Raw genomic sequence first — 25,316 nt, 5'->3', positions numbered from 1 at the left:
TTGAGGTGTGTTTGGGGACTTGAGCCCTTTCCCTGTTTGTCGCAGCTGCAGTGTGTTTCTTCCTTTTAGTTACAGTTACAGAAAACACAGTATCTCCAGCTGGGACAGAGCCGAGGCCAGTACTATGGAGGGTCCCTGCCCAATGTGAATCAGATTGGGAGCAGCTCCATGGACTTGCCCTTCCAGGTGAGTATCCTTTCCTGCTTCTGCTATTTGAGCCAGTTAGCCTCTGCTCTCAACTCCACTCCACCAAGGGACTGGAAAAGTCGACCCCTCGCCCATTGACAGCCTCCGTAACACAGGTTGGCTGCTGCGTGGTGAGCAGTGCAAATCTGTTGTGTGTCTGTATCAAATGGTGTGCACTGAGAGACACTTTAGGCTTCGGGGGTCTCCAGATGATTGCCAGAGCCCTCCTCCTTGGGGGACAGGAGGAAAAAGAGTGCAGCCAGGCAGGGGCTGTCTCTGCTCTGGCTGAGACTCCCTGGATCCTCCTCGGGTCTTTCCCCTGTCAACAGAATCCATGGTGAGAATACTATTTGAACAAGAGTGTTTCAGCAGCCACTACACCTGTTGGTCAGTTTCTACCAGCAGCAGTAACTGTTTGGGGACTTTGGAACTTGGCTTCTTTTTTCTTGACTAATCCACAAGCCCTGTAATTCTCAGAAGAAAAACCCAGCAGCCTGACCCCACTTCTCTGCAAATATTTCTTGGCAGGTCCCTCTGGTGAAGTCTCTTGTTACTAAGATGTCATTGCCCTAACAAATTATTCTACAGAGCATGTTCTAGCACCTTACTGTCTGTGTTAGAGATAATTAAAGACAAATTCCACTCACCAAAACAAAGGAGAAGCCTGTTTTCAGATCCAGCAACCTGGGTCTCACTCATTCCTTCTTTTACTGACTTGCAGATGGAGGTGATGTATGTGTTGGGGGACCAGTGTGAAAACTGGGCCTCGGCCTGGGGTCCTGTTTGGGAACGTTTTGGGCTGTACTTGGACAGAGGCATGACTAATTGGAAAATAAGTTGTTCCTTTTATGAACCATACCTTTCCCATTGCTGAAAAATGGTTTTAGCATATACAGCCTAGGTCTTTGGGTCTTTAGACTTAGCAGTCTATAGTAACAGGCTAAGCAGAAAGCTGTGGATAAGGCCCAGCTCAGAAACTCTCAGCCTTTTCCCCTTGAGGATCTCCTGATCCAGTTCCAAGTGACCTGTTTCCCCTCATTCCTTACCCCCGGGTAACTTCATGTGCATAATCATTTATTTATATATGTTTATGTTTTCATTCTGCTGTATGCATTTGAATTAAATCATTTTGATTTCCTTAAAATGATCTTTCTTGATTTCCCTCCTACCTATCCCTTACCCCAGCAAATTTCCTTCCTGACTTCTGCTGTGCTTCTTAGCGTTCTTCTTGCTAGTCACCATTTCATTCCCTGACAAAGCAAGCGTTTTTATAAAACTCCTGAATATTGGCTGGCCAGAAGCCTTGGGTTGAGGCTTTCTGCTGGGGCACCCATGGTGCCACACAGTTTTCTCTTTCTCAGGGGGCTGGCTGCCTTCCCCTTGTGAGCCATAGCCAAAGGGTTGGGAAAAGCTGTGTGCAGTGATTAGCAGGTGGGGAGGGGCAGGGCTCCAGGTCCTTGGGTGTGCCCAAAGTGGGGAGGAGGGTGGACGAGTGGGATCTCTGAAAGTTTCGGTTCTTTGCATTTGCAGCGCAGCGGAATTCTTGGAGAGACCTTGGGAGCAGCTCCTGTCTCTTTGGTAAACGTGTATTGAGGCTGGTGCCAATACGTATTTGGGACTGGCTTGAGATTCCCTGAGCAGATACGTATTTGGACACTCCCTGTTCTCTCTCTCTTGGTATGCGCCCTGTTTGGTTGACGCACCCTTACAGCTCCCAAAGAGTTGTTCTGGTCTGTCAAATGAAAATGGATTTGCTCCGCATCCCAATTTTGAAAAATGCGTATTGTTTAGTTGATAGACTCTTTGGACCTAATCACAGTCTATCCCACACTCCCTGCTTCCTTGATGGACAGCAGCAGCTCTTTCCGAGCTGTTTTAGCCCATGGTTTAATCAGACAGTATCTAAGCATGTGCACCATGTTGGCATGTTTTTCTTTAAAGAAAAAAATCTTGGAGAAGAACTCAATCTTTTCTAGTTAACCTGGGAAGAATATCGCAGCAGTTAGAGGGTGACAGTCACAGCTTCCCTCTTCTCCCTGAGGCTTTCTCCCATGTCTGTTCCTCTTGTGCCTAGGACTGAATGGGTGGTTTTAGTTGAAAGGAAACTGGGACTCTTGTAATCTAGTTTGTCATGAACTCCTGGTGAAAAATGTCCTGGATTCTGACCTTACAAATCAAACCAGAGAGTGCCCATCCTTCTGGAACCCCTAAAAGGCAATTGACATTTCCCCTGGAGAGGCAAGTAGGGGGTGGGAGGGCAGCGCATAGTCATTCCAACTTCCCCCAAATTCTTCGTGGTGCTGCGTTACAGACAGAGATGTAAACAAGATGGGAGGGAGTGGTCCTTTGGGGTTCTGCTTTATTAAAAGTACAGAAGAGGTGTGTTGGGAAGGGCGGTGAGGTAGAGGCAGAATTGGCTAAATATAAAAAGATCAGGTCTACAGAGAAAGAACAAAACCTTCATTTGTGACGGAGAATAGAAATCTAAATCATTGTTACAAAACGGGAGCAGTGTTTTTTTATTGAAATAGATTTTTGCCTACAGTTTTGAAAGAGCACACAGAGCCTGAAGTCAAGCGAGATGGTGGAGGAGAGTAGATTTGTCTTATTCAGGCCGCAAATGGAAGTAGCACATTTAAGATTTCCAGACCTCCAGGTGGAGACCCGGGCCTCCTCTGACATCTTTGCTTGGCATGACAAGAGAAAGTACATATCATGTCACCTGATAGCAAGGGACAGTTGGAGAGGAGGCAGAGGCCACTGTGTGCTTATGTCCTTTGGCTAGATATTATGACAGTGACCAGGAGATGCATCCAAAGATCACACGTCCTTGCTTGGAAAAACTCACTGGGCTAAGAGTCTATTGCCAGTTGCCAGGACCCCAGCCCTGGGGCAAGCTGCCAAGGGTTGTACAACTGGCAGATATCCGGGACCCTCTAATCTTGGTCCATTAGAAGTAGGACACTGGGGAAAAAAAAGAAGTAGGGCACCGGGGACAGAGATTGAGGGGCAACCTTTAGCCCGACTGAATTCAAGAAGAAAAATGTCAGCGAAATATCCAGTTTAGGAATTTAGGCTTTGAACTTCCTCTGAAGAGCCTTGGACTTCACCCAGAGCCTGCGAGCTGCAGATATCAGCTGACCACTCACAGCACAAAGAATTTTGTGCCTTGTCAGGGACTTGAGAATACCGTGGTTGTGTGGGGAGGGAAGAGGAGACAGAAGGGAGAAGTTGGGGCCAGAGAGAGAGATGCCAGAAAAAGGGAGAGCGACTCATCAAGGAGTTACCCTGGCAGAAGGTGTTGAAATCATTTGGGCCCTGTTTGCATTTCTCTTTGCCCCTCTTGCTGCCAACCCTAGGGTAGCACTCTATAGCTGGCTCCATCTGGATGCTCCATCTGGATGCACACTGCCCCGTGCATGCTTCCTGCACCCGGTCCAGCCCAGCCCAGCCCTGCCCTGCCCTGCCTTGCCCTGCCCTACCTTCTTTTCCTATCCTTTTCCATGCACCAGCTCTCAGCAGATTCCTGGGCATCTTTCTATTTCTTCTATTTCTATCATTTCAAGTATGTTCAAAGGGTTTGAGGGCCTTAGAGGGTTGAAGAAATGATGGATGTGGAAGGAGACCGGACCTCATCTGTTTCCCTCTTTCTGCTTGGTGATGCATTCTGCTCAAGGGCCCTTTGGGTATCCCCTGACTTTGATCCAGACCAAAAGAGACTGGACATGGCTTTTAAAGGGTTGGGGTCGGGATGGGGGAGGTAAGAAAGGGAACTGTGAAGGAAAATTGAATTCCCTCGTTTAACTAAATAGGGTGGAGGGAGGCTGCTCCCCTCTGGCTTCTGCAGCTGGTAACTGTTGTATGGGTTTCTCTTTCTCTGTTTCCTCTCCCCTCCTCCCTTTCCAGACTCCTTTTCAGTCATCAGGCCTGGATACCAGCCGGACAACTCGGCATCATGGTCTAGTGGACAGAGTGTATCGGGACCGCAACCGCCTTGGGTCTCCTCACAGGCGCCCTTTGTCGGTGGATAAACATGGACGGCAGATATCCTTTTCCCTGGAGGGTTGGGGGACAAGCAGCCAATCAAGGTGTCATTGTGGAACCCAACAATGAAAGGGCTGGGAGAGTCTGTTCTATAGAATAGACTGTCAAATGTGGAAGAACCTTGGAACATTTGAGAGCAAAAGAATCTTAGAGCATAGAATGCCAGCGCTGGAAGGGGCCTTAGTGCATAGGCTAGTGGGACCAAAAGGGCTGTTAGAAACCGTTTTACACAGGGGCACCTGAAGCCCAAAGACAAGGGGGCAGTTAGTAGTGCCGGTAGAACAGACCCTTACAGACCTTGTTGTGAAGGTGTGGGACCAGCTCTTTTCCCTGCCCCAGAAGCTCCCCGTCCTTGCTGTAATGTGAGCAGCATTAGAGTCTGAGGTTTGGGCTTCTGGGCGTGAGGCCCGAGAGGCCCTTTCTCCAGGAACTGTTGGAGCTTACAGCCAGTCAGGAGCAGCCCTAAGCACTGGCCTGCCCAGGGGACAGCGCCGGCAGGCTGAGTTCAGAACTGGGGAGGAGGCGAAGACCCCTCGGAAGGAGTCAGCTGAACCCAGACACCCCACATTTCATGACCACATTCCCCTTGCCTGGAAAGGCTGCAGCCCACACATGTGTGTTCACAGGAGGAGAGTGCTGAGTGGTAGGCGGAACCGAGTTGTACCACCAGGGAAAACACATTGTAGTGGTGGATAGGGAGAAGGGGCACAGAGCCAAATGGAGAGGGCCGAGAGGAAGATGCCTCAGAGTGAGAGCAGCTCCCACCCTTTCCCAACCGGGTACAGAAGGATGTATAAGCCTGTTTGGTAGTAGGGGCCCACTACTCAGTCCACTCTCTTTTCTCATGCCTTTTCTTGTTAATTCACCATTCTAGACTAAGCCTACCTTGCTGAGGATATGATTTTCTGTCCTTTTGGCTGAAAACATATTGAATCAGAATGGGAAAGCTAAAGTTATCCCTTGGGGGGGTCAAGTTGCCGCTAAGCGTGGGCTATTTGGTTGTTTTCCCCTTACATCATCAAATCACGTGGACAGCTGTCCATATGGGACCGTCTATCTGTCACCTCCATCAGATACAAGCTGGAGAAGGTTAGTGCATAACGTGTGTGTATCAGGGTCCGATTCAGGCCCAGGGCCCCACCAGGGTGATCTCGTGTGTTCAGGGAGTCACTGACTCCACAGCTCTCGCTGTGAATCTCTTGGCCCTGATCTCTCATCAGGTTGATAATTTGCCATCTTAGCAGCCGTTTGTGGGCACTGGCATGCGCATGCTTCATTTATTTGGTTTTGCCTGATTGGCTGATTGTTGAGTGTCCAGAAGCCCCTTTCTGTCAGTTCTTGACTCCGAGCCTGTTTCATTGGGCCTTTTCTGAGGAATCTGTTACCAGCCTCCTCTCTGCCATTTGGGAGGGCTATTGAAACGCTGCTTATTAGGTGAGGATTCTGGGGAGTAGTGTGCGGTGGTCCCTGACACCCTGACGCCAAGAGGAAGGACTGAGTCATGTCATACAGATTTTAATCGCTGAGACTGGTCGCCAGAATGTTTCCGTACTGATACTGTTGTACTTGGTTCCTAGTGTTTATTGGTGTCATTTCGTCTTCTGAGTATTTTATACATTTGCTCAGGAGGTGATGTTATCCCTGAGCTAAAATTGAGATACAAGGAGGCTTATTGTCAGCCATACCGAGAAATCTGAAGGGGTCACAGAAGTGTGTGTGTGTGTGTGTGTGTGTCTGTGTCTGTGTCTGTGTCTTTGTGTCTGTGTGTCTGTGTCTCTGTATATGGGTATGTGTGTGAGAAAGAGACAGTCATTCCCTTCTTTCCCCCTCCCCCCCAGTTCTGGTGTCTGCTTTAAGATAGAGAAAGAGAGAGAGGCAGTTAGGTAGCACAGTGGATAGAGTGTCGACCCTGAAGTCAGGAGGACCTGAGTTCAAATCTGACCTCAGACACATGATACTCTCACTAGCTGTGGGACCCTGGGCAAGTCACATAACCCCAATTGCCTCACCCAAAGGGAAAAAAAAGAGAGAGAGAGAGAGAGAGGTATAACTATGGTGGTTTAGGAGAGACTCTCCTTAGGGCTTCGCCAAAGGAAGTGGCCCCAGCCAGTGATTCAAGCAGCTCATTTTACAGATGAGAAACTGAGGCAAACAGGGTTAAGACACTTAACTTATTAGCTGTGTGATCTTGGCCTGGGCAAGGCACTTAATCCTGTCACAGGGTCATGGAGAGTCAGACACGACAAGAAAATAGACCTATGCTTTAGGAAGAATACCTTGACAGCTGAGTTGAGGATGAACTGGAGAGGGGAGACCCTTGTGGTAGACACACCATGCAGCAGCTCTTGCCCTAGTCTAGGTCTGAAGTACCTGCTTTGGGCTTATGGCAGTGGCAGAGGAGAGAGGGGGCTATGTGCCAGAGAAGGTGCCTGCTGTTTGATGAGAGGAAGAGAGTGGGAGCAGCGTGAAGGCCCGGGAGGATAGTGCTGCCCTCCACAGCAAGGAGGAAGTTCCAGAGGGGCAGGGGACTGGGGGGAAAGATCATGAGGTCAGTCCCAGGGTGCAGTGTGCGGAAGACCATTGGAGATGTGGACCTGGACCTTGGAAGAGAGGTTAGGGCTGTCTAAGTAATCAGAGGATCATCAGCACAGGATGATCATGAACTCCCTGGGAGCTGATGAAATCACCAGAGGGAGAAGAGAAGAGGGCCCAAGACAGGGCCCCCTCTGCAGCCAGACTGGCCTGTCGTCTCTGTGCCTTTGCACGGGCAATGGGACGTGCTTTTCTTCCTCGTCTCTGCTTCTTGGCATTTCTAGCTTCCTTCAAGTGTCCAATCCGGTGCCACTGTCCAATATGTGGCTTTTTTGGAATCTTCCAGGGGTTAGCCCCCTCCCCTCCAAGAATTTTTCTCTGCATATTTTGCATGTGTTTTTTCTCCACGGTAGAATGTGAGCTTTTGGAGGATGGGGACTGTTGTGTCCCCGGTTCAGGGCTGGGCATGTTGTAGGAATTTAAGAAGTGCGTGTTGAACGGATTTGAAGTCTGGCCCTGGTGTTTGTACTTCGGTTCAGTAGGGTGATAGGTGGGGTCAGGGTTGGCAGAGCAGGGAAGGGAGAGGGGCAGTAAAACAGGAGCCCTGCTGGTTCATCCTCTCTGAAGCTGGGGAAGCTAACAGTCTGTCTCGTCTTCTGCCAGGACCAATTCTGACTCTGCCCTCCACCAGAGCACCATGACACCTGCTCAACCAGACTCCTTTGCAGGAGGCTCCCAAGACATCCAGCAGAAAAGAGGTAAATGCGAGTCGCCAGAGGGCCCCGTGCACAAGCCCCATAAGCCCGCCTGTTTAGTTAGTCTGAAACCTGGTGTACTTGCAGTTATTGGCTTACCAGGCAGATGGTTGTGCCATTAAGGAAGAAACATTTGCCGTTCTTTGCTATTAGTTACGACGTATGTGTAAATATATAGGTTGGTTTTTGCAGATCAAAGCATGAACAGGAACCCCGTTCTGTTGAGGAAGGTTTTTTTTTTTTTTTAGTGCAGTTTTGTTCCTATATCTCAGAAAAGGGTGATAATTTTAAGAAGAGAAGCTTTCATTATAGAAACAAGATTATTATAAACTATTTTGCAATGAGGAAGACAAATAAGTACTTTGGAAAGAACATCAGATGGGCTTGAGGTCAGAAAATCTAGGTTCAAGTTCCAGCCGCTACAATTATTAGATGTGTGACCCTGGGCAAGTCACGTTACCCCCTGTATTCAGTTTCCTTGTCTATAAAATGGGGGCATAGGGCTTTTGTCACCAGAGTGCTTTGTGCATTGTGGAACACTCTAGAAATGTGAACCTTGTTATTACTCTCCTCAGCAGTTTAGGGATCTGTGCTCTTGTCTTTGTGAGTGTTTCTTCCCCCAGCATCGATTGCAGCCCCTCTGCCTTAGCAGATGGAATTCATTTGGTATAATCCTCTTTGAAATGACCTGTGGTGATCCTTTGAGAATATGCAGCCTGTTTCTGGTCTGATACTCGGTGTCTTTTCTGCTCGATGGCACCTGTTAGAGCTTGGTCTTTGGTGGCATAGTCCCATTAACACACCACAATGAGATTATCAAAGGAGAGTGATTTTTTTTTTGCATATGAAAGCTGTTAATTATTTTTATTATGTGCAGTCATTAAATGTTTATTACCTTTACTTTTAAATCATAATTTTATTGTTTTCTCAATTACACATCAACACATTTTTATATTCATTTTTTAAAATTTTGAGTTCCAAATTCTCTCCATTCCTCCCTCCCTTGCCCGATCCTTGAGAAGGCAAGCAATTTGGCATAGATTGTATACATGCAGTCATACAAAACATTCCCATATTAGCCATGTTGCAAAAGAAAATGCAAACCAAAAACACCAAGAATCATAAAGAAAGTAAAAAAATGCGTGCTTCAGTCTGCATTCAGACAAAAGAGGACTTTTGTGAAGGTGACTGTTGTTGTTCTTACTAGTATCATTATCATTATTACTATTATTATTTCATTCGCATATGACGTTCCAATAGAAACTGTCCTGGGATAAATTGCTATGTTGCTATTGTTCTTTTCCATTCGGTATTCTCCAGGCTTCTGAATAGGTGGCTAAAATGCCTGCTTTCTGTAGTTGAATAAAAACATCAGGCTATGAGCTTATTCTCCAGAGGCTCGCAGGAGAGGACTGGGGGTGTTACAGCACCTCACCCTTTACCCGCAGCTTTGTGTCTGCTCTCCCACTTCGCTACTGGGAAAGCTCTCTGTTCTGTGGAAGCTGAAGACCCAGGACTGGGGATGGTGAGAGCTATTAACATCCTTCTTCTTAAGTTCTATAATCTGTGACCACGATCTGGCTCAAGCAGGAGTTATTGGTCAAAATCTTCAGCAGTTTTTGAGGTCTCTGTTTGTAGTTATTTGTCAGACTGTGAAAGGCAGTGAGTTTCTGGTGTGTGATCGTAGCCACCAGGCCATGTCTTGTGAGATATTTGGCAGGTGCTAAATTTTTATAGCATTATTATTATTGTTATTGTATTACCTTTTTATCTTATTACTTTTTTATGTTGGCATTTGTTGTTAACCAGTGAGTTTTCTTTGACTTACTTCCCCAGAATAAGACAGAATATTATAAGCTATATATATTATATGTACAATATATATTATATATGTTATATATTGTAAATATTACAACCCCACATATTTCTAAAGTTTTATTGATCCTTTTTTTCTACCACATTCATTTCTGGATTTGCCTTTTCTCCTTCCCCCTTCACTATGGGCCCTTCCTTGTAAGAAAGCAAAACAAAGTTTTTCAAAAAGTTAAGCAGAGTCCCCATTGCAGTGAGTAAATCTGACAATGTGTGCAGTGTTCCCTGTCCAGGGAGACCTGAAAGGAGGGAGGTGTCATTTGTCATCTGTTCCCTGGGACCAAGATTAATCATCACATTTATTGAGGGTTCAGTTTTACTTTAGTTTTTTTTAAACATTATTATGTTTATTATTATAAGCTATCAACTGACATCTGTTGATTTAGAGGCAGCGAGGTGGTTCGGTGGATAGAGCAGTGGGCCTGGAGTGAAGAGGTCCTGAGTTCAGATCTGGCCTTACTAGCTCTGTGACCCTAGGCAAATTGCTCAGCCTTTATTTTCCTTAGTTAAAGGGGATAATAATAACACCTACCTCCCAGGATTGTATTGGGGATAAAATGAGATCATATTTGTAAAATGCTTAGTGCAGGGCCTGGCACACAGTAGGTGCTATCTAAATGCTTATTCCATTCCCCCCCTTCAGTTCCTACAATGTGTCAGTCAGCAAACATTTATTAAATGCCCACTGTGTGCCAGGCACTGTGCTAAGCTCTGGGAGTACAAAGAAAGGCAAAAGACAATCCCTGTCAGGAGGGGGAGACAACCTGTAAACAATGATGTACGGACAAGATTTGCACAGGGTAAACTGGAGGTGATTGACAAAGGGAAGGCTTCTTGTAGAACTGTGCTAGGTGTAGGAATGCAGAGTGCTAAGTGGAACAGTCCCTGCCCTCCAGAAGCCTACAACATGTATAACATACACACAGACAAGCATATGCACAATACAAGGTAGTTCCAAGGGGAAGGATTGAGGAAGGCCTCCTGGAGAAGGTGGCCCCCTGCTGAGCCTGGAAGAAGGCAGAGGTGAGGGCGGACTCATTTCAAGCATGGGGACAGCCAGCCTGTGCAACGGTGACCTATATGAGGATCAGCACAAAGGCCAGGGTGGCTGGACTGTAGGGTGTGGGATCAGGCTGGAAAGGGAAGGTGGAGCCAGCTTATGGAGTTAATGGAGCAAGGGAGTGACATGATCAGAGCTGTGATTTAGGAGATCCCTTTGGCATCTGTATAGAGACTGGTTTGGGGCGGGAGAGACTTGAGGCCGGCAGACCCACCAGCAGGCTATTGCAGCAATGAAAGTGAGAAGGACCAGACCAGGGTGGCAGCAGGGTGAACGAAGAGAAAGAGAGAGGTGCAGAGTTGTGGTTGGGGGAGTTACCGTTGGATCAACAAGGCAAAGATGTCCAGGATGACCCTGGAGGTGCTGACCTCGGTGACTGGGAGAATAGTGGTTCCTTCAGAGGAGAGAGAAATTGAGGGGTCAAGTATGGGTTTGGGGAGAAGTAGGACGTGATTTGGGACATGCTGAGGTTGAGGTAACTAATGGGTATCCTGTTTGCAGTGAACATTGCAAATTCAAATTCAACAGTTCAATGTTCAGGCATTTGGTAACGAGACTGTGAAGCTCAGAAGAGAGGTAAAGGCCTGGGGCCCTCAGTGCAGAGACAGTAACTGGCCCTGTGCGATGGATGAGGGCCCCCTGAGAGGGTGTAAAGAGAAGAGGAAAGAGCCTAGGGCAGAACCTGGGGGTGCCCCCACAGTAGGGGCTGGGATATAGATGATGATCCGGGAAGAACCGGACAGGTAGGAAGAAAACCAAGAGCGCACTGCAAAAAACTGGAGAAGAGAAGGCATCTAAAAGGGAATCAGCAGTCGTGGGCTGCAGAGGGGCCAAGAAGGATGAGGATTGGGAAGGCCATTGGATTTGGCCGCGGGAACTTTGGAGGGAGCTTCTCAGGTGATCCTCCCATTCTGCATTGTTTGGGGAAATGATGGTTTTACTTGGTGTGTGTTAAGTTCAGATTTTTAAAAAATGGAAACATTTCTGACGCTTTGGAGAGAGTGTCGATCAGTGAGGTTGGAAGTCATACTGCAAAGAGGGGAAAGTAGAGGCAATGAGTGCAGACAGCTTTTTCTGTGAGTTTGACTGGGGGTGGGTAGAGGATATAGGAGGATATAGGATGTTAGCTTGAGGCAATGATAGGCCTTTGGGAAGATTTTTTTTTGGGGGGGGTGAGGCAATTGGGGTTAAGCCCTGGGTCACACAGCTAGTAAGCAGCAGGTGTCTGGTCTGAGGCCGAATTTGAACTCAGGCCCTCCTGACTCCAGGCCTGGTGCTCTCTCCACTGCGCCACCTAGCTGCCCCGGGAAGACTTTTTTTTTTTTTCAGAAGAATGAAGACTTGGGAGCAGAGGAGCCTGTAGATAGGGAGAGATTGGGCAGTTCATCCAAGCCTTCCTAGGTTTCTCTAAATTCTTTCACTTCATCATTTATTAGAGCACAATGATATTTTGTTACATTCGTGTACCACAATTTGTCTAGCCATTCCCCAAATCAGTGGACCTCACTTTGTTTCCTTTTTTATGAAGGAAAAAAGGAAGGAAGGAAACAAGTATTTATTAAACACCTACTATGTATCGGGTACTATGCTAAGTACTTTACAGATAATCATCTCATTTGATCCTTACAATAACCCTGGTGCTATTATGACCCACATTTTACATTTGAGGAAACTGAGGCTGACAGAGGTAAAGTGACTTGCCCAGAGTCACACAACTAGTAAGTTGTGTCTGAGGCTGGATTTGAACTCGGGTCTTCTTGACTCCAGGCCTAGCATTCTAGATGTGCACATCTAGCTGCCCCCTATTACAAGAAGTGCTACAATGAATGCCTTCCTTGGGGCACTGCTAGGTCCAAGTAGTAAACAGTTTGGTGACTTTTCTCCCATAATTCCACACTGCTTTGTAGACGTCAGCAGTGAATCAATGCCCGGGACTCCTTACAGCCCTTCGCTACTGGCTGGTTCTGTTTTGTATTCTCTTTTCCAGTTTGATCTGGATTTCTCATTTCATAAATAGGTTTAGGGAACTTGTGTAAGGTCACACAGCTGGGAACGAGGCAAAGCCGGCTCTTCCTTCAGTCTTTAGACTCCCGGTCCCAGCCCCTTGTGGTTGCAGAGCTCTGCTTCTGAGATATCAGGATCCAAGCAGTCTTGTCCCATTCCTCGGAAGCCATGTCTAGGCTTCTCTCCTTCTGTTGTTTATGCACAGAGTCAGCCTGCCAGAAGTAGGAGGTTCTCATAGGAGGGGGCTGGAAGTGGGGTTCCCCCCTAATTCATGAAAGGAAGCAGCTAAGCTTGTAGCAAACATCAGATTTCAAGAGGTAGGAGTTTCCCCTTTACTCTCACCCCACTTCTCGTCACACTTGCCTGGCGTCAGGGTCAATTCCAGGGGTTCTGAAGGTAAATAGCACATCTGGCCTACCAGATGTTCAGCCTCCATCCTGGGTTAGCTTGGGCTAAACAGAGAATGAAACATATACAGAACTCGCAGACTCAAGGACTTAATATTTTCCATCTCTTTTGATATACATTAGTTTCTGTGGGTTTTTTGTACCAAATCCTTTTATAAAATTTTTTTTCTTGCCCAAAGGAGTTATTGTTGTTTCAATAATTACAGTATATCCATAATCTGAATAAGAACAATACCTACTGCTATAAGTAAAATTCTTAAGTAATGCCCCTAGACAGTTTATTAACAGGTTTTGTCTCATGTTCCTTCTTTTTTTCTCCCCCCCCCAACTCCTCCAACCCCAGTCTTATTGTTGACAGTCCCAGGAATGGAGGAAACCACCTCTGAGACAGACAAAAACCTCTCAAAACAAGTGTGGGACTCTAAAAAGGTAAGAATTTATGAGATTCTGAGATTTGGGAAACAGAACTTTCTCATGAAGCCTAGTGTATCGCCTCTGCATGGGAGAGGAAAGCTGGAAATGCTGCTGGGGAGAGTAACCTGTGGGCCGCAGAGGGGTCTGTGCATTGATTTCAGGGGATCCCTGGACCTGAATGGGAAAAAAAAGACATCTTTATTTCAATAAGTATTGTTTCCTTTTGTTACCTTCTGCATATTATTTTCTGCACTTAAAAATGTGGCTCTGAGAAAGGCACCGTAGACTTCACCAGACCCACTGTTTGAGAGGTCCAGGGCCCCAGGACTAGACTAATCTCTGAAGGACTCAGAAGCAGAAAGAGCTGTCTAGCAGGGGAGGGGGCTGCCCGGCGAAATGATGAGTTCACTGTCTTTGCAGGTGTTCACACAGAAGCTAAACTATGCCTCGTCAGAGACGTTGTAGAGAGGGTCACGAGACAAAGTGGGAGTTCCCTAAGAGATCTCTGTAGTGGTTTCACATAGTGGGGAGTGCTGTTGGAGGCGATACCCTCCCCCTGCCCCCCTGGCTCAAACGTAGGGAGAGGAGACAGAAGCATTGGCTGCAGTTGTTGAGAACTGCTTCCTGGAGAAAGCGAGGCCTCGAAGGACGGACCGAATTTGGATTATAAGAAAAGGAAAAGGACTTATAGAAAAGTCGGCCACTTGTTACGTTGTGTGGTGCTTGTCAGGTCCAGGGCCCAGGCCAGGCTGGGTGTCCACGGTGTGCTCTGATAAAGACTTGGGGATTGTTTCAGGGATGGGGTTTCCTCATCTATCAGGGGTGAGCTTTGTTCTGAACAGTCTCTAGTGTTGATGCCCAGCCTTCCCAAGATCTGGGGGAGGAAAGGGGCCATCGCAGTTTCCAGCTAGGGTAAACCGCTTAGAAGATTCTGAATGGCTGGAGGAGGCCTTAGCTGCTCAGGAGGACCAGCTAGTGAGAGCTGTTCACAGCCCACTTCACTGTGGAGAGAAGGTTGGTAGGAAAGCAAATGTCCCCTAAGCCAGGGTGAGCCAAGGAGGACAAACAGAGCCCTGCCTAGGGGCAAACTAGTTTAGCGGCTTTTGAAGAGCAAAGTTTGTAAAGTCTTCTGGTCTCCAGTGGGCTCATTGTTTTGTGTTCCTTCTATATTCAAATAATTGCTCGATCATTCCATCAGCAAGCGTTTATTGAGGGAGAGCCTCTCATGTGTCAAGCACTGTATTGGGTGCTGGGAATACAGAGACAGAAATGGACTGGTCCCTGTCCTCAAGAAGTTTATAAGAATATGCATACAAGAATATGTAAAATAAATAAATAAATACAAAACAGCAAAGCTCATTTGGAGATGAGGCATTGGCAGCCGGAGAGATCAAGGAGGGCCTCATGGAAGAGGTGGTCTTTGAGCTCAACTTTGAAGGAAACTACAGATTCTCAGAGACAGGGGAGGAGGGAAAACATCCTAGCCTGGGGGACAGCCTGTGCAGAGGCAGAGAGGTGGGAGAGAGAAGGCCCCAGGCAAGGAGCAGAAGGAAGGCCAGTGTGGCCAGACTGGAGCACGTGGGGGAGGGAGAAATATGTTATAGGGCTAGCCAGGTGAGCTGGCACGAGACTGTGGAGGCCCTTTGATGGCAAACAAAGGCATTTGGTCTGAGAGGTGAGTGTAGTGAGCAGGGGAGTGACATGACACCCTCTGCTTAGAATGTCAATTTGGCAGGTGTGTGGAGGAGAGACTTAAGGCAGGAAGACCATAGGGAGACTCTTCTCGTGGTCCAGGAGTGAGTTGATGAGGGCCTGAATGTGCTGGCTTATCTGACAGCCGCTGCAGTGGTAGAGGCAGCAAGAACTGGCAGCTGGTTGGGCTTGTGGGGCAAAAAATCAAGGGTGGCTCTCAGGTTGCTGGCTGAGATAACCAGAAGGATGATGGTACCCTCAGCAAAAGAGGAAGGTTTGGATGAGTTTGGACAAGCCTGAGGGCACGGGGCAGAGGAAGACAGTGAGTTCTTGTTAGACACGTGCTGAGTTTACGATGCCAACAGAGCATCCAGTTTGTAATGCCTACAAGCAGTTGATGATGTGGGCCTCGAGCTTAGAAGAGAGACTAGGGCTAGATATGTAGATCTGGGAGTCGTCTGCTGAAAGGTGAGAGCTGAGGAGGTCCCTGAAGGAGTGTGTTGAGAGAGAAGAGGACCTGTGAGCAAGCCTTTTTATTCACCCACGATTAAGGGGCATGATGTGGATAATTATCCAGCAAAGGGCAATGAAGGAGATGAATGCAGAAAGACCCACAAAAGAGAGAAGATCCAGGAGGAGAGGCTGGTCAGCAGTTGCAAGGCTGTAGAGGTCAAGAAGAATGAAGAATGAGGACTTGGAACAGGTCATTGCATCTGGCAATTAGGAGATCATTGGGCGTTTTGGAGAGAGCAGCTTCCAAAGCCAGACTGCAGAGTTTAGAAGCTCGTCAGAGGAGGGGAAGTGGAGACATGAAATGTTGGCAGCATTTCGTAGGATTTTTGTCTCTGAAGGAGTGTAGAGGGACATAGGAGATGGTATGGCTTTAAGGAGTTTTCAGAATGGGTGAGGCGTCTGCATGTTTGTAGGCAGAGGGGAGTGAACTCACAGTCAGGGCAAGATTAAAGATGAGAGAAGGAAAAGAGGTGATTGTGGGGTATCTGGCAAGGTATGTAACTTGGTCTTGGTGTTATTGTTAGCCTTCTCTTGAAGACTGCTGAGCTAACTCTGCACCTAACAGGGTTGGCCCTTCCTAAGTGCTTGTGGATGGATTAATGCCCACCCCAACCCCCAGTGGAAGAAGGGATCATGACTTATTTATTCTTTATCTCTTAGCACACATCTTGCATTCAGGAGGAGCTTCAGAAATGTTAATGAACATTGAATTGTTTTATGAGCAATTCCTTGAGGAAAACATTAACCCCAAAGAGCAAGGAAAATAGAGAAATGAGAGAAAAGAGCAGTTTGGTGAATTTCAGTCCCCAGTCAAATCCACTAGTTTTTGGCCTTGAAAGCCATTCATTGTGTCCCCCAGCCTCTTGGGTCTCACCATCACCACAGTATTTCTGACGTTGGGATCAGTTAAATCATAGAGGAACCATAGTTGATCCATCCTTTTCTTTGGAGGTTGTCTTATGTTTAGTTTATAAAACTGTGTAAAGACTTCTCTGTTATTGAGCTGATGAGTCTCCCAGGTTGGGTCTGAGGTGTACTTATGCTCAGTGCTGAAGAAAATAGAAAGGACATAGATCCATAGCATGGTACCTATTGGAGCGTCAGTGTGTAAACGTAGCCCGACGTGCTCTGAGAGCAGATATCGTACCGCCAGAAGGCATTGGGGGGACTGCTCGGGGGTGTTGGGGTGGAGGCTGAGGAACGGACCACGGGGGAGCAGCTGGGTCGAGAATCAGAACGCTCAGCTCCAGTGTAAAAAGACAGGCTGCAGCTCTGGCTTTGCTATAGGCATCAATTCAGACAATCTGTTGTTGATTTCTGGCTGGTTTTGGTGTTTTGTTTGAAGTAATACTGGCAAAATCAACTATTATTAACACAGCTCTGGCCTCCAAGAATATCTCCCCAAGCATTTGGGGGTGGACACTGGTTTCTCCCTTGAACAGTTGAATCAGGATTTCTGGTCACTTTGAGGAGAGTTGTTTCTGAGTTAGGAGTGTTCCCAAAGGTGCCCCAGCATCACTCCTCTGAGGCTTGGGAGCCCGGGCTTCTCCTGCCAGACATCAGTGCCCCAGCTTCCTCCCTGGACGCCAGGCCATTTCCGCTGAGTCAGGAGGGATCACCACCCAGTGTGACAGGCTTGTCAGACAGATCTAAGCCATCACTAGCCAGGCTGTGGTTTACAGCATTGAGAGGCAGCCTGGTATAGGGGGAAGATACCTAGCCTCTCCAGATCCTGGCTGCTATTATCTATCAGCCCCAAGTCATTGGGACTGAATCACTTTCTTTCTCAAGGAATTCAGCACAGTCTTCCTCTCACTTCACCCCTTATACCTGGGGACATCAGTATACATGTTGCCTCCCCACCCCAAACACCCTGCCTCCTAGCTCATCAGCCTCTCAGCTTCCATGACCTTCCCCTTCACTCTAATCAGGCACACACACAGGTCATCGTACCCTCAATTTCATTATCACCTGGTAACTGCTCGTACTCTGTAGAACTCTGAATTGCTTTTCTTGATCCTCCCATCTCACCTGCCTGTCAGCCTCAGTCCTCCCAACCTTCTCTTTATCCTCAGGGTGACTTTCGGTCATGCTCTCCCTCCCTCCTTCCCTCCCTTCCTGGCCTCCTTTGCCAGTATTAGCCCATTCAGTCTTGTGCTGTCCTCTGTCCCTTGAAGCCCTGGCCCCCTTACTCATGTAGCAGTCGTACATTTCCAGACTGCAGCCCCAGTTGCCCACCACCATCTGCCTTTTCCTTTCTATTCCTGTGCTGTAGAACCAAAGGGAGAAGTCACCCCATGTCGTGACATGGTCTGCTACAGACAGACATTTGTTTCTGTGCTCTCGGCCCACTTCTGCTGCTTATCAGCTGGGGGATTGCATTACTTAGGTCTCTGGACGTCAGTTTTCTCATAGGAAGAATGAGAGCGTTGGACTAGATGACTTCTAGGGTCCCCTTCTGCTCTTAAATCTGTGCTCTATGAAAATGAACCTCTACTGGACCCTCACTGTTGCAGGGCAATCCTTTTACTCTTCCTTCGTCAACTCCATCACACTCCCTACAGCGTCTGTTCTAAACCTTCTTTTCTTTTCTCAGGCCTCTCAACGACACCCCTTCATTCTCAGCAGAGGACCTAGCTTCATACTTTATCAAGAAAATAGAAGCTGTCTGTTCTGAGCTCTCCCTCCTGCCTCTTCCCTCTTCTTTTGCTTTAGGCCTGGAGGAGGAAGTGGCCATGCTCCTGGCTGAGCCCCTTCCTTCCATCCTCTCCCCTTTGCTCCAGAAGCCAGTTCCTTCCTTCATACCTCATCTGTCTCAAACTTCAGTGTCTCTTATCTACTGAATCCTTCCCTGCTAGCTAAAGACATGCCCAGATCTGCCCCAGCCTTAAACAGCCCCTCAGATTGTTGTCCTGTGTCTTTCCTCTCTTTCGTGACCAGGCTCGTCTACATGTGGCTTCACTTCCTCATCTCCCACTCACTTCTCAGCCCCTCGCAATCTGGCTTCTGAGCCTTCCCTCTACTGAAAAGGCTCTCTCCCCAGGTCACCAGCCATGCCCTACCCTTGACTCCAATCCTCTTTTCTCCCCCTTCTTCCTCACTGCTGCATCTTGCCCTGTTGATGAGTCCCTTTCCAGGTATACTGTCCTCCTGCTCCTGGTTCTCTTCCTCCCCATCTTTGTTCCCAGCCTCCTTTGCTGTACTACTGGCCATGTCCCTCCTTCAGTGCATGTGCTGTCCTGAATGTCTGGGACACATCTGAAAATGTCCCTAGGGGAGCCGCCCTCTTCCTGACTTGTTTATTTCTGTGGAGGTTGCCACAATTCCTCCCAGTCACCTGGCTTCTCAGCCTCGAAGTCATCTTTGACTCTTTGGTCTTCCTGTCAGTTACCAGTTACCAGTTCTGGCCACCACCCTGGCCCAAGTCCTCACCAAGTCTCCCCTGGGCTAGAGACCCCCATTATCCAGCCCACAGGCCGTTCTCTGTACAACTGCCAGACTCCTGTTCCTACAGCGTCACTCTAACCATGTCACTACTCTGCTCTAGAAGCTTCAGTGGCTCCCTATTTTCTAGGAGAAACTAAAAACTTCTCTGTCAGGCACTGAATCTGTCTGCTATCTGCATAAAACTATCTGCAGCCTGCATTTCCAGCCTGATTCCACGTTGCTCCCCCTTGCATACTTCCATTGCATCCGCACTGGCCCATTTGATGTTTCCTATGAGTGACATCCCATTTCTGCCCCTGGGCCTGCGCACAGGCACATATTCCCCTATGCTGGAATACCCTCCCTCCCCTCCCCTCCCCTCTCGTTTCTGGAATCCCTCAGCTCATGTGCCTCTTGCAGACAAGGCCTTTTCCCCCTCCCTCTTACCTTTCCCCACTTGGTAGAGCTTTGTATATGCTGTGTATGGACTTACAGGAGTTCACATTGGTTTGTCCCAGTAGAAGGTAGGCTCCTTGAGGGCAAGCATTGGTCTGTCCTTATCTTTGTATCTCCAATAGCCAGCACAGTGGCTGGTGTCAAGTAGGCATGTAATAAATGTTCAGTTGAATCGAATGGTCTTTCCTTTACAGGTTCCTTTCCTCCTGTGAGAGCGGAACAAGAGGGATGCTTCTGTAGAGACCTCAGCTGCTATTTTTATACTAGGTCCCCGGTAGCCCAAACCTCTAAATCCCCAAGCTCGGCCCACTGCTTGAAGGTCCCCCACGGCTCACGGTGCTGTTACTCCCCTGCCAAGTGCCTCTTCCCTCTTTTTCACCATGGGCACAAATCGACCCTGTGCTGCACTCGGAGAGTAGTTTAATTGTGCAGTAGTGGAGGAGTGGTCACAAATGCCCTTTTGAAGTTTTCGCTAGGGAGCTCCTGCCCTTCCCCAAGCCGACCTCATCACACCTTCCTAGAAGGACTCTTTCTTTGCTGATGACGTGACCTTATTCCTGGAGACTTCCTGATGTAGAGATCCAAAATGCTCCCCTTCCTTCAAGGGCTCCAGCCTGAGGTGGGGTTTTCCTAAGCCGTTGTCTTCCCTGCCCCATGACTGGGCAAGGGGCAGGTGCCAGTTTCCAGTCTTTGTGACCATCTGCTGCCTCCTGGGCATTTCAGAGGGGAGAGCTTAAAAACAGTGAATTGACTTATTTCTGGAAGACCCTGGCTCTGGAGCTTTAGCTTAAACCACCTTAGGGGGACGCCAGAGTTGGGGACCCAGGATGTGGCCTGCACGCTGCCATATGTTCCGAAGCAGGGCCACATATCCAGGATTGAGGAGTGTGAAAATGCAGGCTTTGTTTGGCATCAGAAAGATCATTTTAACAGGATCTGGCTTGGAGTTCTGCTTTCTCACATTCATGAGCAGTGTGACCTTGGGCAAGTTACTCCTTTCTGGGCTGCAATTTTCTCATCTGTAAAATGATAGGGGATGATCTCTAAGGGTGTTAACTTGGACATGGCGACCTGAAAGTGTCACAGAAGACCAGGGACACTGTGGGTTTAGTGGCTCTGAGTGCTGAGGAATGCATGCAGCCTTCTCGAGCCGGGTTTCACTGTGGTCTTGTGTTTTATTTCAGACAGGGTCATCAAGACCTAAATCCTGTGAAGTCCCAGGAATCAAGTAAGTCTTGGGTGTGTCTCAGTTTACGTCGTTGGCACTCCTGTGGGCATGCTCCTGGCGCGTGGGACACACACACACACACACACACACACACACACACACACACACACGTACCCCAGGCACCCGTGGCCATTAGGTAGAGAGGCAGTAGTGCAGCACCTTAGAGCTGTTGGGAGGGGCAGACTTTGTCTTCACTTAAAACAACATCTGCTTAGCGGCTAGTTTTAAAAGCAGCGAGCCTGAGCAGGTGATGAGTCTGCATGGAGTAGAGCAGGACGCCATGCTCCTGAGGGGATGACTGTGCTGCTGAAAGCAGAGCCTGCGGTCCTGGGCAGCCGGAGCAGTAGCGCCTGCAGCCCCTCTGCTGCCCTTTGCCCTGCCTCCAGCTGCCCAGAGGACTGGGGGAGAAAGGGTGACCCCCTGTGTCGAGATAGGGCTTCAAGAAAGCCATGCATTTCTGGGCAACTGCTGAGATGACTGATTTGGTTTTAATAATATAGGCTATACTGCTAAAAGGAAATCTCTGAAAAAATATGATGTGTAGGTGGACACTAGCAACCGTATTGAGGTTCTGCAGGTCTGACTGGGGAGAAGAGCACAGCCTCCTTTGGCCTAATAGGGTAAATATGCTCCAAGAGGTGTTGTATCTAATAATATTGGTATCAGTTCTTATATCTGATTGTTTTGTGAACCCCGCCTTATTTCAGTGTTGAAAAAGTACCAAGCTGAGAGTTGGGAGGCTTGGGGTCTCAGACGTCCCAGCTCTGCTGTAACGGTCTCTGTGACCTTAGACAAATTGCTCCAATTCTCTGGGCCTCGTCTCCTCACCTTTGACTTAAGTAGTTGGAGTCGATGCTCTCTAAGGCCTCTGCTCTCTCTGACATTCTGAGTTCTGAGGGCCCTTCTTGATCTAACGTCTAGAGTTCTAACGTTCTGTGGTTCTAAATTCTCTTTTGTATTAGGGCCTGGAAGAAGAACACAATGGCAGGCAGCCCCTCGAAGCTCACTGTTGCTGTTCTCTGTGTGGTCTCTCCCTCTCATTTAGCATCTTCCCGTCCACTGACCAGGAAAACACTACAACCTTAATTCCTGCCACCCATAACACAGGGGGCTCCCTCCCTGACCTGACGAATATCCATTTCCCTTCTCCTCTCCCAACCCCTCTGGATCCGGAGGAGTCCACGTTTCCAGCCCTGAGCAGCTCCAACAGCACTGGCAACCTGGCAGCCAATCTGACCCACCTGGGCATCGGCACGACCAATCAGGGTAAGGGAGCTTGATGAAGGGAGGGGTATCCTGACCCCGGTGCACAGCACGGCTTGTGTGGACACTCCGTGGCGTAGGGCAGCACAGTGAGGGGGATAGAAGGCGAGGCAGGGATTCCACTGAGTGTGCATGTGTAGATGCAGTTCAACCATTTTAGGGTTGAAGGGTGTTCTACAGATGTGGGCGTTTTGATGTAATGTGCATCTGGAGATAGTCGTTTAGATGTTACTCGTTCGCTTGGAGCAACAACAGACCATTAGGCAGGTGAATATATCATCCCAGAAGCTTGTTGAAAGAGAGCTCTGGCCCTGAATTTTCGCAGAACTTTCAAAGAAATCTCCAAGTCTGGAATTGCTCTGTTGCTTTCTTGGAGAACAAGAGAGGTGATAGGCCTGTGCTCTGGTCAGCTCACATCTGGATTGCTGTGTTCAGGTCTGGGTGCCACATTTTGAGAGGGATGTTGGCAAGCTGGAGCATGCCCAGAGCATGCTTGTCAGAATGCAGCAGCAGCTCAGAACCATGCTCTGTGAGGGCCAGCTGGAAGAACCAGGGATGTCTGTGCCTGGAAAGGGGGTTCCTTAGAGGGCCATTCTATTGTCTTCACATATTTGAACGACTTCTGAATGAAAAAAGGAGCAGACTTGTTCTGCTTAACCCTTGAAGGGAGACCTGGGATCCATGAGGTGGGGGCGGAGGGGATAGTTATAGGGAAGCAGATTTGGAAGCTGTTGTAGAGGGAATTCCTGCTTCAGGGAAGGATTGGATTAGCTGAACTCTGTGGCTTTCCTGCCGTGAGATGGTGTGACTTGGTGGAGAGATGGGACCAGCTTAACCTTGGAGCATACACGTTGGGTCCAGATGTGGTCTGTAGAGAAGGTCCAGAGCGGGGCCTGTTGCGGGGCACTGGACGCTGAGCTGCGCCTTCCAGTTCTGTCCTGGGTTTTACGGTGTGCCCACGGGAGCCTGGATATGTCTAGAACTTGCTTCTTTTCCTGAAGACAGAGTCTCCAAAGGCCTGGTGGTCCCTACCTCCTTACTTTGCCTGCTTGCACTTCATCAGTGTGATGAGGACTTGGAGATTCCCCTAGGGATCAGGCTGAGGCTTGGGGGTTTGGAGCTCAGTGCTCGGGGCGCAGAGCATTTGCCACTTGCTTTGTCTGACTCGTGAGAAATGACTGACTATGGAGTCGGAGGTTCTGAATTCAAATCCCCGTTCTACTTGTTAACTCTCTTTCTGACCTTGGACAAGTCTCCTCCTTTCTCTAAGCCTCAGTTTCCATATGCATTGGACGTTATGGTTTCTAAGGTTTAAAGCTATGCTCCCGTGATATTGGCCAAGTACAGTGGGGCCTTTTCCTTTCTGGCGGCCACCATGCAGGCCTGGAGCATGTGGAGGGCTTGATGAGAAGGGCTTTGCTAATTAGATGAACACATTACCCTGAGAGACAGGGCACTAGCCTCTGAACATTCCCAAATAGGTCTGCTAGCTCCCAGTAGAGGTGCTGTGCGTGAGGTCTGGAAGTCAGATGGGGGTTCACTGAGTCTCTTGATCTCCTCCTCGAGACACCTTCTATTTTCTGTTCCTCGTTTTATCAGCTCGAATCTGCAGCAGCCTCCAGCAGTGCTCATTCAGTGCCTTTGCCAGAGTGCCCTTGGCAATCCTTTCAAAGCACTCCCAAGGCTAATGTACCTCAAAACTGTACTGAGTCTAAACAAATGGAGTAGAATATACACATATGAAAATAATAGACTTGAGAATGTTGCCTCGTACCTAGCAGGAGGACACACACTGAAGGGCGGCCTGGTTGTTAGCGTAAGAAGAGTAGAATCTCATAATGTTTGACATATGTTTGATTGTTTGTGCATTTGCCAGGGAGAACAGGTCACTTGGCAAGGCTTTTTGCATTTTAAATCAAGCAAGAGCTGCTGGCCTCTGGCACATACTGTACTTACCACCCAGACCAGCCACTCAGGCCCTTGGACAACAAAGAAGAGGTCTGTGTCTCCTGGATGACGACTTAGCTCCTCTCTGGTTTCTGTCCTCATTTGTTGAAATCCTGCCTCCAGCTCCTCATCAGAAATAGAAAGGCTATGAAATCTGCAGATTGGGAGTGGGCGGGCGGGTGGGGAATGTTTAAAGGCTAGAGGGTGGAAAGGTTCTCCTGGGCAGGGGAATTTTCTGGGTGGCCCCCTTGAGCAAATGTTTTGTGCAGTCAAACAGAGCAGATTTTGACTCACTACTCGTTTGGTGTGGAGTGGAAAGACTATTTGAAGTCAGAAGACATTGTCTGACCCTTGGGCATGACCCTTAGCCTCTGTGGGCCTCAATTTCCTCATCTGTAAAGTGATCAAGTTGGATTGATCTCTCAGCTCTCTTCCAACCAGATTCTCGGATCCTCCCGTCATCACTAGGACTCCTTTCTGAGTAGGCATCTTGCAGAGGTGATGTGAGTTATTACAGTGAATTCCAAGTTCCATAGCCTATCCTCTCTATCTCATTTAGATTTCAGGTTGTTTTAGGAAGCATGTGAGGCTACATCAGCTTGGTTAGCAGCCCAGCATTTGGCCCCTGTCATTTTGAAAACCTGTCTGGCTTCAATATGAAAATCTTTTTTTTTTTTTTTTTCTGGGCGCATTAGATAGTGTTGCACAGTGGAAAGAGCCTCCGCTTGGGAATTGGAAGGCCTGGCGGGCTTCATTCAGGTCCCAGTTCTTTCCTTACTTGCTGTGTGACTCCCTCCTAGGCAAAACACACCTCTTGTCTCAGCCTCAGTTTCCTGTATGGAAAATGAGATCTAGATCATGGCTTCTTCATGTGGAGTCCCTGAATTATTTTTTAAAAAATGTTTTGATATCTGTATTTCAAAAGAATTGGTTTCCTTTGTACTCCTCTCTATTGTATTTTACCTTAAAAAGCCTTGTTCTGAGAAGGGCTGTCCTCCAGACATCCCCAGGTGGCCATTGCTGCGGGGGTTGTGGACACCGGTGAGGAGAAGCAGCCCTACTCTAGATTCAGCTGTAAGGGCCCCTTTCAGCTGTGAAAATTGTATGACTCTCTGAAGAGCTGGGAAACCAGGAAAGCAACAGTACCTGAAATGGGCAATGGTATGCTGGAGTGGCATCAAGGCAATAGGCTTTCAAATGATCATCCATGCTGGGCTCACTCTAGAAACCTTTCCAGCTTGACAGAACCTGTCTCCCAGAGCTTCTGTTCTTCTGACAGCATGTTTGAGCAGCCATCCATGTCACCTCCCGAAAGGAGTCAGGTTTGACAGACAGACATGCAGGGAAGCACTGGTCACTGAGCCAAATGTGCTGAAAGAGCCTGTCGAGAGTGAGGTCCCATGCTTCATATTAGACCGCCAAAATCTTGCATGCCTGTGACTTCATTGAGGTGGGTCCTGTTTCTGCCATGCCAGGACAGACTTGTTCCCTAGCAGCCTACCTTCGGGTGTTGAGCC

General features: G+C 48.3%; 1 protein-coding gene across 1 annotated transcript; it reads left to right on the top strand.

Annotated features, from left to right (window-relative positions):
• Positions 1-69: 69 nt before the first annotated feature.
• On the top strand, positions 70-24,896 carry LOC114032637 (CREB-regulated transcription coactivator 1-like; the record flags this gene model as incomplete). Its single annotated transcript, XM_027847999.1, has 9 exons — positions 70-186; positions 4,093-4,230; positions 5,258-5,319; positions 7,426-7,520; positions 13,204-13,289; positions 20,546-20,589; positions 21,635-21,855; positions 23,419-23,501; positions 24,810-24,896. Coding segments are annotated over 9 exons (933 nt in total), but the record flags the coding sequence as incomplete, so codon positions are not given.
• Between the last annotated feature and the right edge of the window lie 420 nt (positions 24,897-25,316).

The sequence above is a fragment of the Vombatus ursinus genome, unplaced genomic scaffold (assembly GCF_900497805.2).
Source record: "Vombatus ursinus unplaced genomic scaffold, bare-nosed wombat genome assembly UNPS02005550.1, whole genome shotgun sequence".
Lineage (NCBI taxonomy): Eukaryota > Metazoa > Chordata > Mammalia > Diprotodontia > Vombatidae > Vombatus > Vombatus ursinus.
The sequence above is the reverse complement of the archived record's forward strand: the minus strand, read 5'-3'. Positions and strand labels throughout refer to the sequence as shown.